At 44.7% G+C, this 16,405-nt stretch overlaps 1 protein-coding gene and 1 long non-coding RNA gene across 2 annotated transcripts in view; one reads left to right on the forward strand and one right to left on the reverse strand.

Annotated features, from left to right (window-relative positions):
- LOC123731727 (E3 ubiquitin-protein ligase TRIM47-like) overlaps window positions 1-16,405 on the forward strand; it is an 89,068-nt gene that overhangs the window by 3,399 nt on the left and 69,264 nt on the right. Inside the window, exon 3 of the mRNA XM_045711131.1 lies at window positions 1,981-2,214. Within this exon, the coding sequence (XP_045567087.1) occupies window positions 1,981-2,214 (234 nt within the window). The remainder of the gene's footprint in view (window positions 1-1,980; window positions 2,215-16,405) is intronic.
- Window positions 10,638-11,359, reverse strand: LOC123731728 (uncharacterized). Its single transcript, XR_006762808.1, has 2 exons — window positions 11,265-11,359; window positions 10,638-10,880 (listed from the first exon to the last, which is right to left on the reverse strand). It is a non-coding gene; the product is annotated as an uncharacterized lncRNA (long non-coding RNA).

Raw genomic sequence — 16,405 nt, forward strand, 5'->3', positions numbered from 1 at the left:
TGCATATTCTCGTTTCTGGGTAAGAGTAGTAACCAGTTTAAATCACATACTTTTTTATCCGGACGTGAAAATACTGCCCCCCTAGCCCCAACAGGTTTTAATGTTCCACTGGGTAGAGGTGAGGACAAATGTAAGATCAGAGACATTTTGATAGATGTGTGGCAGAAGAGATGGGACTCTGAGCACAAGGGGCGGCATTTATATGTCCTCTAAAGGTCGGTGGACCAAGGTTCAAAGGTCAAATTAGGAAGGAACAGGTGGTGTTTACTTGATTGTGTTTAGGACATTGTACATTGAACTGGTCCTTACATCTGGTTGGCAGGAAGTGAATGGTTTGTGTCTGGAGGGTTTTGTCAATGAAACGGTGGAGCATGTGTTGTTATATTGTTGTAAGGAGGTTGAAGAGAGGGAAAGATTGAAGTGTAGGGTCATTGAGGTTGGACAGGGTTGGGGGGGTTGTGGCTCTCGGCTGGGTGTCTCTTTGCGTAGTGTTTGTTTCTTAACTAAATTAAACAGGGAGGGGTGGTACACAGGGTTTGTTTAAGGCAGATAAGCGCGACCAGCCAGCAGCGGGTGCTAGGACTAGGCTGGACACTACATTTTTAATCACATTTACTGATAAAACTAGTTCATTGCATCCGCCAAGGAGCCCAGTTATATAATATTACCATATGTCCCAGCTGTTTGCCGTAGTTTTGAAGTAAACGTGAAAAAGTGGGGCTTATTTTAGGTCATGTTTCACCCTGCCAGCTCCTATTAGTTGTATTGTAAAAACAGGTCTTATTATAGGTCATGTTTCACCCTGCCAGCTCCTATTAGTTGTATTGAAAAAACAGGTCTTATTTTAGGTCATGTTTCACCCTGCCAACTCCTATTAGTTGCATTGAAAAAACAGGTCTTATTTTAGGTCATGTTTCACTGAGTTGTAAACCAAATGGATAGGTGGAGCTCATTGATTTGTAGCTCTAATGCAGTTGCTACCTCAGATTATGAGCCTATCAAGTGTGGTGAATGAGGTATGTAGTACCCACAGAAGACCACAGGGAGGAGCAAGAGAGATATAAACCCATACAGTTTTTCTCTTTAAATACCCTGAACCTAACAATTAATCAAATGTATTTATGAAGCCCTTTTTACATCAGCAGATGTCACAAAGTGCTGTACAGAAACTCTAACCCTACGTATAACCTATTTTAGCCTGAACCCTAATTCTAGGGTAGGGTAGCCTACAACTATTTTAGTAATAATATTATGTTAGTAAATACCGTTTTAGTACTAAATAACATTTGTTATTTTTTAAATAAAACCTATGTAAGCATTTGCTTTTTATTAGTTATTTTATTATATTTATTATTGCAAGGCAGAACACTTGATAAACAAGACTCATTTGTTTTATATGTTAAATGTGGTTTGAACTGGGTGACATAGTAACCTCCATGTGAAAGTCCAGCAATTGGCGTGGGATAGGTGGGGCAGGTTTGAGACTGATCTCTCTAATTAAATACACTTTATTTCTCAGCTGCCTCACCAATGTCTTTAAGTGAATTAATAACTTTTAATTGGTAAATATTTCCAATAGATGGCAGCATAAGACCACGAAGCATCAGTTATAGGCTACAAGCAGCAATATGATTAACATAAAATAGCATGCAACCAAAGACTATATGTCCCATGATTTTCTAAAATGGTCACTACCTACTGTCTCTCTGTCTCTCTCTGTCTCTCTCTCTGTCTCTCTCTCTGTCTCTCTCTCTCTCTCTGTCTCTCTGTCTCTCTGTCTCTCTCTGTCTCTCTCTCTGTCTCTCTCTCTGTCTCTCTCTCTGTCTCTCTGTCTCTCTCTCTGTCTCTCTGTCTCTCTCTGTCTCTGTCTCTGTTTCTCTCTCTGTCTCTCTCTCTGTCTCTCTCTCTGTCTCTCTCTCTGTCTCTCTGTCTCTCTCTTTGTCTCTCTCTCTCTCTCTCTCTCTCTCTCTCTCTTAACAGCGCTCTGCACTGGCAGCAGTGAAGGACAGTGATAAGATCTTTACTGAGCTGATCCGCTCCATTGAGAGAAGGCGCTCTGAGGTGAAGGAGCTGATTTTAGCCCAAGAGAAGGCTCAAGTGAGTCAAGCTGAAGGACTCCTGGAGCAACTGAAGCAGGAGATAGCTGAGCTGAGGAAGAGAAGCACTGAGCTGGAGCAGCTCTCACACACAGAGGATCACATCCATTTCCTCCAGGTAACTACACTGCCTTGTTACATGTGTTATGAAATTAACTTAACCTGTCTGGGCTAGGGGGCAGTATTTTCACGGCCGGATAAAAAACGCACCCGATTTAATATGGTTACTGCTCCTGCCCAGAAAAGCAGAAAGCCCTCATGTCCTGTCTGGCATGTCTGGCCTCTTACTGTGAGACTCACCTACCATCTCACTATGAATCTCTTGCTTTGAAGAAGCACAAGCTGGTCAAAGCCACCGCACAACTACAGGAGAAGATCTGCTCTCATCATAACAAACTGCTGGAGGTTTACTGTCGTATCGATCAGCAGTGTATCTGTATGCTGTGTACAATGGATGAACATAAAGGCCATGATACAGTGTCAGCTGCAGCAGAGAGGAATGAGAAACAGGTAAGACCAGAACAAGGTGTTGGTGACTGTCTGATAAACTAAGAATTATCCTGTCTGGGATAGGGGGCAGTATTTTCACGGCCGGATAAAAACGTACCCGATATAATCTGGTTACTACTCCTGCCCAGAAACTAGAATATGCATATAATTAGTAGATTTGGACAGAAAACACTCTAAAGTTTCTAAAACTGTTTGAATGGTGTCTGTGAGTAAAACAGAACTCATATGGCAGGCCAAAACCTGAGAAGATTCCATACAGGAAGTGCCCTGTCTGACAATTTGTTGTCGTTCTGTTGCATCTCTATCGAAAATACAGCATCTGTGCTGTAACGTGACATTTTCTAAGGCTTCCATTGGCTCTCTAAAGCCGCCAGAAAGTGGAATGGGGTGTCTGCTGTCTCTGGGCAAAGAACAGCAGCAGAGTTTGTGAGTGGTCAGCCTGGGGACAGTGAGACTGGAGATGCGCGTTCACGAGACTACTACTGCCAATGTAAAAAGCTTGTTTTTGATAAAAATATGAACTTGATTGAACAAAACATACATGTATGGTATAACATAATGTCCTAGGGTTCATTATGGTTGGTGCTGCAAAGGTAGGTGCTGCATTTAGCTGTGTTTTTTTTTTTGTGACATATATGGTTGCTTTGAAAATGGCTGTGTGATTATTTCTGGCTGCGTACTCTCCTGACATAATCTAATGTTTTGCTTTCGCTGTAAAGCCTTTTTGAAATCGGACAATGTGGTTAGATTAACGAGTGTCTTGTCTTTCAAATGGTGTAAAATAGTCATATGTTTGAGAAATTGAAATTATTGATTTTTTGAGGTATTTGTATTTCGTGACACACGCTACGACTGGCTGTTGAATAGAGTTCGACGATGACGTCCGACTAGCCCAGACAGGTTAATGTGAAACTATTCATCTCAATCATAAAGTTGTCCTGTCTGTCTCTCTGTCCGTCCCTCTCTACGTCTCTGTCCATCCCTCTCCCTCTCTCTGTCCGTCCCTCTCCCTCTCCCTGTCCGTCCATCTCTCTCTCTCTCTATCTGTCTGTCCGTCCTCTCTCTCTCTCTCTCTCTCTCTCTCTCTCTCTTTCTGTCGTCCGTCCCTCTCTCTCTCTGTCCGTCCTTCTCTCTCTCTCTGTCCATCCCTCTCTCTCTCTTTGTCCGTCCCTCTCTCTCTCTCTGTCCGTCCCTCTCTCTCTCTCTCTCTGTCCGTCCGTCCCTCCCTCTCTCTCTGTCCGTCCCTCTCCCTCTCTCTGTCCGTCCCTCTCCCTCTCTCTGTCCGTCCCTCTCCCTCTCTCTGTCCGTCCTTCTCTCTCTCTCTCTCTGTCCGTCTCTCTCTCTGTCTGTCTCTCTCCCTGTCCGTCCCTCTCTCTCTCTGTCCGTCCCTCTCTCTCTCTGTCCGTCCCTCTCTCTCTCTGTCTGTCCCTGTCTCTCTCTGTCTGTCCCTGTCTCTCTCTGTCCGTCCCTGTCTCTTTCTGTCCGTCCCTCTCTCTCTGTCCGTCCCTCTCTCTCGCTCTCTCTCTGTCCGTCCCTCTCTCTCTCTCTTTGTCCGTCCCTCTCTCTCTCTCTGTCCGTCCCCTCTCTCTCTCTCTGTCCGTCCGTCTCTCCTCTCTCTCTCTGTCCGTCCCTCTCTCTCTCTCTGTCCGTCCCTCTCCCTCTCTCTGTCCGTCCCTCTCCCTCTCTCTGTCCGTCCCTCTCCTCTCTCTCTCTGTCTCGTCTCTCTCTCTCTCTCTGTCCGCCTTCTCTCTCTCTGTCCATCTCTCTCTCCTGTCTCTCTCTCTCTGTCCGTCTCTCTCTCTCTGTTCATCCCTCTCTCTGTCCGTCCCTCTCTCTCTCTGTCCGTCCCTCTCTCTCTCTGTCTGTCCCTGTCTCTCTCTGTCCGTCCCTGTCTCTCTCTGTCCATCCCTGTCTCTCTCTGTCCGTCCCCTCTCTCTCTGTCCGTCCCCTCTCTCGCTCTCTCTCTGTCCAACCCTCTCTCTCTCTGTCCGTCTCTCTCTCTCTCTCTCTCTCTCTCTCTCTCTCTGTCCATCCTCTCTCTCTCTCTCTGTCTCTCTGTCCGTCCTCTCTCTCTCTCTCTGTCCGTCCCTCTCCTCTCTCTCTGTCCGTCCCTCTCCCTCTCTCTGTCCGTCCCTCTCCTCTCTCTGTCCGTCCCTCTCCCCTCTCTCTGTCCGTCCCTCTCCCTCTCTCTGTCCGTCCCTCTCACTCTCTAAGTCCGTCCCTCTCCTCTCTCTGTCCGTCCTTCTCTCTCTCTCTCTCTCTGTCCGTCCCGCTCTCTCTCTGTCCGTCCCTCTCTCTCTCTATCCGTCAACTCTCTCTCTGTCCGTCCCTTTCTCTCTGTCCGCCCCCTCTCTCTCTCTCTCTCTCTCTCTCTCTCTCTCTCTCTCTCTCTGTCCGTCCCTCTCTCTCTCTGTCCGTCCCCCCTCTCTCTCTGTCCGTCTCTCTCTCTCTCTGTCCGTCCCTCTCTCTCTCCCTCTCTCTCTGTCCGTCCCTCTCCCTCTCTCTGTCCGTCCCTCTCCCTCTCTCTGTCCGTCCCTCTCCCTCTCTCTGTCCGTCTCTTCTCTCTCTCTCTCTGTCCGTCTCTCTCTCTGTCTGTCTCTCTCCCTGTCCGTCCCTCTCTCTCTCTGTCCGTCCCTCTCTCTCTCTGTCCGTCCCTCTCTCTCTCTGTCTCGTCCCTCTCTCTCTGTTCGTCCCTGTCTCTCTCTGTCTGTCCCTGTCTCTCTCTGTCCGTCCCTGTCTCTTTCTGTCCGTCCCTCTCTCTCTGTCCGTCCCTCTCTCTCGCTCTCTCTCTGTCCGTCCCTCTCTCTCTCTTTGTCCGTCCCTCTCTCTCTCTCTGTCCGTCCCTCTCTCTCTCTCTGTCCGTCCCTCCCTCTCTCTCTGTCCGTCCCTCCTCTCTCTCTGTCCGTCCCTCTCCTCTCTCTCTGTCCGTCCCTCTCTCTCTCTCTGTCCGTCCCTCTCTCCCTCTCTCTGTCCGTCCCTCTCCCTCTCTCTGTCTGTCCCTCTCCCTCTCTCTGTCCGTCCTCTCTCTCTCTGTCCATCTCTCTCTCTGTCCATCTCTCTCTCTGTCCGTCTCTCTCTCTGTTCATCCCTCTCTCTGTCCGTCCCTCTCTCTCTCTGTCCGTCCCTCTCTCTCTCTGTCTGTCCCTGTCTCTCTCTGTCCGTCCCTGTCTCTCTCTGTCCATCCCTGTCTCTCTCTGTCCGTCCCTCTCTCTCTGTCCGTCCCTCTCTCGCTCTCTCTCTGTCCGACCCTCTCTCTCTCTGTCCGTCTTCTCTCTCTCTCTCTCTCTCTCTCTCTCTGTCCATCCCTCTCTCTCTCTCTGTCTCTCTGTCCGTCCCTCTCTCTCTCTCTCTGTCCGTCCCTCTCCTCTCTCTGTCCGTCCCTCTCCCTCTCTCTGTCCGTCCCTCTCCCTCTCTCTGTCCGTCCCTCTCCCTCTCTCTGTCCGTCCCTCTCCCTCTCTCTGTCCGTCCCTCTCCCTCTCTAAGTCCGTCCCTCTCCCTCTCTCTGTCCGTCTCTTCTCTCTCTCTCTCTCTCTGTCCGTCCCGCTCTCTCTCTGTCCGTCCCTCTCTCTCTCTATCCGTCCAACTCTCTCTCTGTCCGTCCCTTTCTCTCTGTCCGCCCCTCTCTCTCTCTCTCTCTCTCTCTCTCTCTCTCTCTCTCTCTCTCTCTCTCTCTCTCTCTCTCTCTGTCCGTCCCTCTCTCTCTCTGTCCGTCCCCCTCTCTCTCTGTCCGTCCTTCTCTCTCTCTCTGTCCGTCCCTCTCTCTCTCTCTCTCTCTCTCTCTCTCTCTCTCTCTCTCTCTCTCTCTCTCTGTCCCTCTCTCTCTCTCTCTATCTCTCTCTCTCTCTCTCTCTGTCCGTCCCTCTCTCTCTCTCTCTCTCTATCTCTCTCTCTCTCTCTCTCTCTCTGTCCGTCCTTCTCTCTCTATGTCCGTCCCTCACTCTCTCTCTCTCTCTGTCTGTTTTTATCTCTGTCCCTCTCTCCCCCTCTCTCTCTGTCCCCTCTCTCTCTTTCTGTCACTGCCTCGCTCTCGCTCGCTCTATCCCTCACTCTCTCTCTCTCTGTACCTCTCGCTCTCTGTCCCTCGCTCTCTGTCCCTCACTCTCTGTCCCTTGTTCTCTGTCCCTCGTTCTCTGTCCCTCGCTCTCTGTGTCCCTCTTTGTCTCTCTTTGTCCCTCTCTCTATTTGTCCCTCTTTGTGCCTTTCTCTCTTTGTCCCTCTCTCTATTTGTCCCTCTCTCTATTTGTCCCTCTCTCTGTATCTCTGTCCCTCTCTCTCTCTCTCTCTCTCTCTCTCTCTCCAGAGTTATCAGTCACTCTCCAGTATCAGTGTATCTTCAGACTTACCCAGCATCGTTGTCCGTCCTCTTCAGTACTTTGGAGATGTGAGTAAGACTGTGTCTGAACTGAAAGAGAAACTAGAAGACTTCCTTAAAGGAGAATGGACCAAGATCTCCAGTACAGGTGTGTTGAAAACAATAAGAACATCAACTTTAGACCATTGAAAGTTCCCTACTAGTCATATACATGTGGAATATGGTATGATGATAACATTCCCACTCTCTGTCAATGTGTTTGTGTGTCTGTAGTGAATATAGTGGATGTCGTACTGCCTCCAGAGCCCAAGACCAGAGAACAGTTTTTACAATGTGAGTCTCTTTATTGTGAAGTAACTAACAGTCTATTTTTACTGACACTCCTAACAATCCCTCTAGAAATATATAGCAATAGTAGATCTAATCAAAGACCGGGTATCTCTCTGACTCCTCATATTTCTCTGATTTGATCTCTGCTGTGCTCTAATCAAAGACAGGGTAGATACAGTATCTGACTTAACTTATTGTTCTGACTCCCCTCATTGGTCTCTGCTCTTCTCTTCTCCCAGATTCCTGTCAGCTCACACTGGACCCAAACACAGCACACACACACCTCTCTCTGTCTAAAAGGAACAGAAAGGTGACCTGTACACGCAAAGCCCAACCATATCCTGACCATCCAGACAGATTTACCAACTACTGTCAGGTTCTGTGTAGAGAGGGTCTGTCTGGATGCTGTTACTGGGAGGTGGAGTTGAGAGGTGATGTTGATACAGCAGTCTCATATAAAGACATCAGCAGAACAGGGTCAGATGGTGGATTTGGACACAATAACAAGTCCTGGAGTTTACTATGCTGTAGTGGTGGTTATTGGTTCAGACACAATAATGTTGAGACTAAAGTATCAGGCCCTCAGTCCTCCAGAGTAGGAGTGTACCTGGATCACAAGGCAGGTACTCTGTCCTTCTACAGTGTCTCTGACACAATGACCCTCCTCCACAGAGTCCAGACCACATTAACTCAGACCCTCTATCCTGGGTTTAGTCTTACTGGTACTGCTAAGCTGGTTAAACTGTAGTAGGGTCCACATAGACACTAGTCATGCTGGTGTAGTCTATAGCTGAGCTGGTTAAACTGTAGTAGGGTCCACATAGATACTAGTCATGCTGGTGTAGTCTATAGCTGAGCTGGTTAAACTGTAGTAGGGTCCACATAGATACTAGTCATGCTGGTGAAGTGTATAGCTGAGCTGGTTAAACTGTAGTTGGGTCCACATAGATACTAGTCATGCTGGTGTAGTCTATAGCTGAGCTGGTTAAACTGTAGTAGGGTCCACATAGATACTAGTCATGCTGGTGTAGTCTATAGCTGAGCTGGTTAAACTGTAGTAGGGTACACATAGATACTAGTCATGCTGGTGTAGTCTATAGCTGAGCTGGTTAAACTGTAGTAGGGTCCACATAGATACTAGTCATGCTGGTGAAGTGTATAGCTGAGCTGGTTAGACTGTAGTTGGGTCCACATAGATACTAGTCATGCTGGTGTAGTCTATAGCTGAGCTGGTTAAACTGTAGTAGGGTCCACATAGATACTAGTCATGCTGGTGTAGTCTATAGCTGAGCTGGTTAAACTGTAGTAGGGTACACATAGATACTAGTCATGCTGGTGTAGTCTATAGCTGAGCTGGTTAAACTGTAGTAGGGTCCACATAGATACTAGTCATGCTGGTGTAGTCTATAGCTGAGCTGGTTAAACTGTAGTAGGGTCCACATAAATACTAGTCATGCTGGTGTAGTCTATAGCTGAGCTGGTTAAACTGTAGTAGGGTCCACATAGATACTAGTCATGCTGGTGTAGTCTATAGCTGAGCTGGTTAAACTGTAGTAGGGTCCACATAGATACTAGTCATGCTGGTGTAGTCTATAGCTGAGCTGGTTAAACTGTAGTAGGGTCCACATAGATACTAGTCATGCTGGTGTAGACTATAGCTGAGCTGGTTAAACTGTAGTAGGGTCCACATAGATACTAGTCATGCTGGTGGTGATGGTCCCCAGATGTGATGATTCATTCTTCTCTGTTTTATATACAATGATTTAACTGATTCGATCTTCAGATGTTCTGAATTAAAATAAACATTCAATGTATTAATACTTATTTAAGTGCAATGTTTTAATCTTGCACATTTCTATGAATCATGATGTATGGTGTTGATGTATATTGGTTGTCATTCAGAACCATTGATATGTTTTCTCAGTTGGTTCTCTGTCTCTATGTAATTCTCCTCAGTATCATTGATCAGCTTGTAGGCTCGGCCCTAATTGATGTGTTCTCTGTCACCTGGAGCTGCATGGAAAATGGTCCAGGAACAAAAGGACAATTCAGGACTAGTCAGCCCACTACAAGCTGGAATCACTTACTTTCTACTAAAGTATATGGTCTGGTTTCCCAGACACAGATGAATCCTAGTCCTGGACTAAAAAGCATGTTCAATGTAGATGTCCAGGAAAGCGGCCCTAAATGTGTCATCTTTCATCCTCCCATACTGCTCAGTCCAGCAACATTAAACCTGTCCAGCAGGTGGTGCTATTGACCAAACAATAAAACCAGCAGATATCTTGACTTGCCACTCAGTATATCAGTAATGTTCAGAATAGTACTTTAATATCATTGGAGATTGATGGTCTTTTTAATCCACTATCCAGAGTCAGGAACAGATGAAGTTAGGTCTGCTACTGTTCAGTGATTAAATATGATTTATGGTGATGGGAAATAAAAAATACAACACTAAACTTCATCTAGTAATTGTTTTCCTTTGTTATTTATTCAAGGTGTGTCTTTAACTTGTAAATGGATTGTGTGGAGGTGAGCTAGTGGTGTGGGTGAATATTCCAGTTGTGTTTAGGCATCTTCATGTCTGACATCCCCCAGTTCTGTTCAGACCCATTGAACTGGGTCACATTCTAAATGGTGACTTGTATTGATAGTCCATACTGGACCTAACTGTGGTTAACCAGACTGGAGGGGTTCTGATCACATATTCCCTCATCTCCACAACTTTACCTGATGTTCTCTCTCTGTGTGTGTGTGTGTGTGTGTGTGTGTGTGTGTGTGTGTGTGTGTGTGTGTGTGTGTGTGTGTGTGTGTGTGTGTGTGTGTGTAGAAAGCAGACAAACTCAATATGGTTTCATTCCTGTAGTTATCAGCACACATGGGCTGTGTCCCAATTATCTCCTTTCTAAGTGTGAACTTGTCCACTTCCCTTCATGGATTTAAAGGAAATGACTGGTATATGTAAACTCCCTCTACTCCATGTCAACACCAATCCAATGCTTTTACATTTGTGAGGAGTAGTGAAGGAAAGCTACACTTCAGGAGGAAGGAGAGATTATTGGGACGCCCCCATGGAGAGATGATAGAGGGATGTGAAAGAGGAGAGAGGTAATGGTTGTACTCCCGCATGGAGAGATGATAGAGGGATGTGAAAGAGGAGAGAGGTAATGGTTGTACTCCCGCATGGAGAGATGATAGAGGGATGTGAAAGAGGAGAGAGGTAATGGTTGTACTCCCCCATGGAGAGATGATAGAGGGATGTGAAAGAGGAGAGGTAATGGTTGTACTCCCCATGGAGAGATGATAGAGGGATGTGAAAGAGGAGAGAGGTAATGGTTGTACTCCCCCATGGAGAGATGATAGAGGGATGTGAAAGAGGAGAGAGGTAATGGTTGGACTGGACTTATTTATTCTCTCATTAATGACTTATTCTGTTTCAATAACATAATTACAATACACAAACTAATTACATTCAAGGAATGATGGATGAGATAGGACCCTGCCTTCACCTGGGGATATTTGTTGGACCCATCACAACAGGTGATGAGGACCTCATCCTTCAGCTGCACAAAGAAAGCCAGGGACTGCAGTGTGCTCCAGTCTCCAGCAGGGGGCAGTAAAACCCTATGGACCTGAAAGAGAAAGTGAGGAGTAAAAATCAAAGGTGAATTTACATTGATGTTTCCACAGAGACCTGAGTCATATTCACTAGGCACCAAACTGAACTCAAACAGGGAGGGACTAACTGAACTTAAGAAAATAAATGTTTTCGTTTTCTGTTGCTAAATATTTTTCTCTAACGAATCCTTTAGTCCTCCAGGTGGGAGGGGTTTGTTTGTACTTTTAAGATGTTTCTATTGGTTCCATTCCAACCAACTCAATCAACCACTGCTTATTAAGTATTCAACATTATTTTAAATAGTAATTGAACGCAGGTCTGTTTCCACATGCAATAAGCCTGTAACGTCTTGTACCATCTCAGGTAAAGGTGTTTCAAATGGAAGGGCAAGTCTCACCACTGAGAGGAAAACATCACTGGTCCACCTCTGCATCAGGTCAGCTATGTTGATCAGTACTGTCCCAGGGATGCTGGGAGCAGAGATGAACTCCCTGACCTGGTACCACCTATGGAGTTGTCATTTTAATATCAGTTTAACCCCATTACTGCTATAACACACATCAACCATGTTAATAGAATGAAATGGATCCAGGTTCCATTTATTCTACAATAGATTTCATCACAGGTCACTTGCTAAGTTTGTTAATATCTCCAAAGTGGTCTGAAATCAAGATGACTGCAGGTCTGAATCCCAAACTAATGGGGGAAGTGGCTCCATCTAATAAGATGGTATTTAGAGGTATGAACCTTTGCTATTGGGGTGGACAATCTTTAACATAAAGTACTAGTCAAAAGTTTGGAAAACCTTTGAATGAGTAGGTGTTTTCGGAGAAACCACACGCTTGCTCTGTGAATGAGGAAATATATTACTATTTCTCCATCGAGTTTTGGGAGAAACCACACGCTTGCTCCGTAAATGCACGTGAGATCTATGCACATTTCTCTCAAACAATTTGAGAGAAATGGCACTCTTGCTCTTACATGTCAGGACTGTTTTCTTGGTACATATCCATGTCTCTGGACTTTACACATCTCCTGTAATATGTAGTGTTAAAGACTCTGGTGACTATGGATTGTCCTTCAAGTGCTGTCTGCAAATCCACATGTTGTAACCCCCGATTTAGACTGGGCATTATCTTGCTGCTTCTACTGTCTGCAATCTGACCCAGGTCCTGACATTCTTCCCCCTGCCCAATTAAGTAGGCAAAGTGGCCTGAAGTTTCTGCATATGGATGTAAGAAGTCTTCTGCCGAAGCTTGATTTTGTGGATATATGGATAAAAACTGCAGACCCTGATGTATTTATGTTTTCTGAAACCTGGCTCAAAAAATCTATTACAGACAAAAATATTGTCATAAATGGTTAGAATGTTTTTATTGCAGATGGTAAATCCAAGGGTGGTGGTGTTGCTGTATACGTAAAACACAAATTCTCAGCGGTCATTCTGACTTCTACTAAACCTCAGCAATTTGAATATCTGTGTTTGAACCTAAACCTTGGCTCCTGTTTAAATATTGTTGTATCTTGTTGTTATAGACCATCTGCTACTGTTGGCTCTCTGGCTTGTATTTTCAGATTGTTATTACAGCATGTCACCTCTGAGTTTGTCCTGATGGGTGATCTGAATCAGGATTGGTTAACATCTAACTCTGATCAACTCTAAATTCTATGCAATAACTATAATCTCACTCAGATTGTCAACAGTGTAACGGGGTTGAATATAAAGGATCCTCTGAAATCCTCTTTGATTGATTTGATCTTAACCAATACTCCTCATCGTTTTAATGCTTCTGGTATTTTTGCAAATGACATAAGTGATCACTGTGCTATTGCCTGTGTGAGAGATGGTCAAATTCCTTAGCATTCTCCACGTGTCATTACGAAACGAAACCAGAAGCTGTTTGATATTCCAGGTTTTTTACATGATGTATCTAGCATTGAATGGAATAGAATGGAATGAATTACTGATGTTGAATTAGCCTTTTCTTACTTCCACAGTGCATTCCAGGATGTATGCAATAGGCCCCTTTAAATAAATTCAGGATTAAGGGCAGAGAGAACCCTTGGTTTACTGAGGAACGTACTAAAATCATAAGGGAACTAAATGCTATGTGGGCTAAAGCAAGAGGGTTCTGGTTCGGCGGATGATTGGATGGCTTTTAAACGTCTTCGAAATATGGGTGTGGCTATGATCCGAAAAGTGAAAGCAGACCACTACCTGAAATCTACTTCAGATCTTTTAAATAATTCCTCCACATTTTGACAAGTAGTGAAAGGTTTGGAGTGAAAAGAAGAATCACAGCTTCCCAAACTATTGTTTTTCGACACACAGGTAGTAATTGAGAGAACCTCCATTCTGAAAGCCTTGAATCAGAATTTTAGACGCAGGCAGTTTATGTGAAAAGGTCAAAAGGTCTAAATTATCCCCCTATGAATTTACCTGACACCCCTGTGCACTCCTTCACCAGGTTCTCCTTCTCATCCCTGACACCCCTGTGTACTCCTTCACCAGGTTCTCCTTCTCATCCCTGACACCCCTGTGCACTCCTTCACCAGGTTCTCCTTCTCATCCCTGACACCCCTGTGCACCTCTTCACCAGGTTCTCCTTCTCATCCTTCTCTGTTTCAGAAGTGAGTAAAGCCCTGAAAGAAATTGATAGAAAAAAATCCCCTGGCCCTGATGAACTAGACCCCTGCTTCCTACACCTAGCTGCTGACATCATTGCTCCCCCCTATATTTGTAACCTCACGCTTGTCGTTAAGGAAATCCCCAAGTTAAACCTGTTTGGGAAAGGCGTTTCGCTAGAGGCACACCTGGCCAACATCCTGTGAAATTGCAGAGCGCCAAATTCAAAAACAGAAATACTCATAATAAAAATTCATAAAACATACAAGTGTTATACAGTGAGCAAAAAAAGTATTTGATCCCCTGCTGATTTTGTACGTTTGCCCACTGACAAAGAAATGATCAGTCTATAATTTTAATGGTAGGTTTATTTCAACAGTGAGAGACAGAATAACCAGAAAAAAATCCAGAAAAACGCATGTCAAAAATGTTATAAATTGATTTGCATTTTAATGAGCGAACAAAGTATTGGACCCCCTATTTAATCAGAAAGATTTCTGGCTCCCAGGTGTCTTTTATACAGGTAACGAGATGAGATTAGGAGCACACTCTTAAAGGGAGTGCTCCTAATCTCAACTTGTTACCTGTAAAAAGACACCTGTCCACAGAAGCAATCAATCAATCAGATTCCAAACTCTCCACCATGGCCAAGATCAAAGAGCTCTCCAAGGATGTCAGGGACAAGATTGTAGACCTACACAAGGCTGGAATGGGCTACAAGACCATCGCCAAGCAGCTTGGTGAGAAGGTGACAACAGTTGTTGAGATTACTCGCAAATGGAAGAAACACAAAAGAACTGTCAATCTCCCTCGGCCTGGGGCTCCATGCAAGATCTCACCTCGTGGAGTTGCAATGATCATGAGAACGGTGAGGAATCAGCCCAGAACTACACAGGAGGATCTTGTCAATGATCTCAAGGCAGCTGGGACCATAGTCACCAAGAAAACAATTGGTAACACACTACGCCGTGAAGGACTGAAATCCTGCAGTGCCTGCAAGGTCCCCCTGCTCAAGAAAGCACATATACATGCCCGTCTGAAGTTTGCCAATGAACATCTGAATGATTCAGAGCACAACTGGGTGAAAGTGTTGTGGTCAGATGAGACCAAAATGGAGTTCTTTGGTATCAACTCAACTCGCCCTGTTTGGAGGAGGAGGAATGCTGCCTATGACCCCAAGAACACCATCCCCACCGTCAAACATGGAGGTGGAAACATTATGCTTTGGGGGTGTTTTTCTGCTAAGGGGACAGGACAACTTCATTGCACCAAAGGGACGATGCATGCCATGTACCGTCAAATATTGGGTGAGAACCTCCTTCCCTCAGCCAGGGCATTGAAAATGGGTCGTGGATGGGTATTCCAGCATGACAATGACCCAAAACACACGGCCAAGGCAACAAAGGAGTAGCTCAAGAAGAAGCACATTAACTTATTTCATGTAGGGGGCAGTATTTTCACTTCCGTATGAAATATGTGCCCATATTAAACTGCCTCCTACTCAAACCTAGAAGCTAGGATATGCATATTATTAGTAGGTTTGGATAGAAAACACTCTGAAGTTTCTAAAACTGTTTGAATGATGTCTGTGAGTATAACAGAACTCATATGGCAGGCACAAACCTGAGAAAAATCCAACCAGGCAGTGGAAATCTGATGTGTGGAATCTTTCCAAGTCATTGCCTATCTAACACACAGTGACTTAGGTTTCATTTAGCACTTCCTAAGGCTTCCACTAGATGTCAACAGTCTTTAGAACCTTGTTTCAGGCTTTTGCAGTGAACAGAGAGCGAACAAGAAGGTGGGGAAGTTGGTGACCCAGAAAATGACATGAGTTCATTGGCGCGCATTCACATGAGGAGGTAGCTGTGTTCCAAAATGTTTTTCAAAAAAGTTGTAACGTTAAAAAGGCCCTAAAGATTGATGCTTTACAACGTTTGACATGTTTGAACGAACGTAAATAAAACTTTTTTTTAACTTTTTCGTGAAATTTTCCACGTGCTTCCCACATTTGGAGTAGCTTACTGAACGCGCAAACAACAAGGAGGTATTTGGACATAAATGATGGACTTTATCGAACAAAAAACATTTATTGTGGACCTGGGATTCCTGGAAGTGCCTTCTGATGAATATCATCAAAGGTAAGTGAATATTTCTAATGCTATTTATGATTTTAGATGACTCCAAAATGGCGGGTAACTGTATTGCCTAGTGTATTTTTCTGAGCGCCGTACTCAGATTATTGCAAAGTGTGCTTTCCCCGTGAAGCTTTTTGATATCTGTCACAGCGGTTGCATAAAGGAGATGTTTACTCTATAATTCTTTGAATAACAGTTTAATATTTTATCAACGTTTATGATGAGTATTTTTGTAAATTGTTGTGCTGGTTCACCAACAGTATTGGAGGGAAAATATTATCTGAACATCATGCGCCTATGTAAAAGGCTGTTTTTGGATATAAATATCAACTTGATCGAACAAAAATGCATGTATTGTGTAACATGATGTCCTAGGAGTGTCATCTGATGAAGATCGTCAAAGTTTAGTGCATAGTTTTAGCTAGTTTTCTGTTTTTGTGACACATCTCCTTGCTTGGAAAATGGCTGTGGTTATTTTTGTATATGTACTGTCCTAACATAGTCTAATGTTTTGCTTTCACTGTAAAGCCTTTTTTTTAAATCAAGGCTGTAAAGCCTTGATTTTTTACTGGCTATTGTCAAAGTCAATCCGTCGTAAGAAGTTTTTAAGGTCCTGGAGTGGCCTAGCCAGTCTCCAGACCTTAATCCCATAGAGAATCTGTGGAGGGAGCTGAAGGTTCGAGTTGCCAAATGTCAGCCTCGAAACCTTAACCTCTCTAGGGTAAAGGGCAGTATTTTCACGGCCGGATAAAAAAACGTACCCGATTTAAACTG

This window comes from Salmo salar, unplaced genomic scaffold, assembly GCF_905237065.1.
Source record: "Salmo salar unplaced genomic scaffold, Ssal_v3.1, whole genome shotgun sequence".
In the NCBI taxonomy this organism is placed as follows: domain Eukaryota; kingdom Metazoa; phylum Chordata; class Actinopteri; order Salmoniformes; family Salmonidae; genus Salmo; species Salmo salar.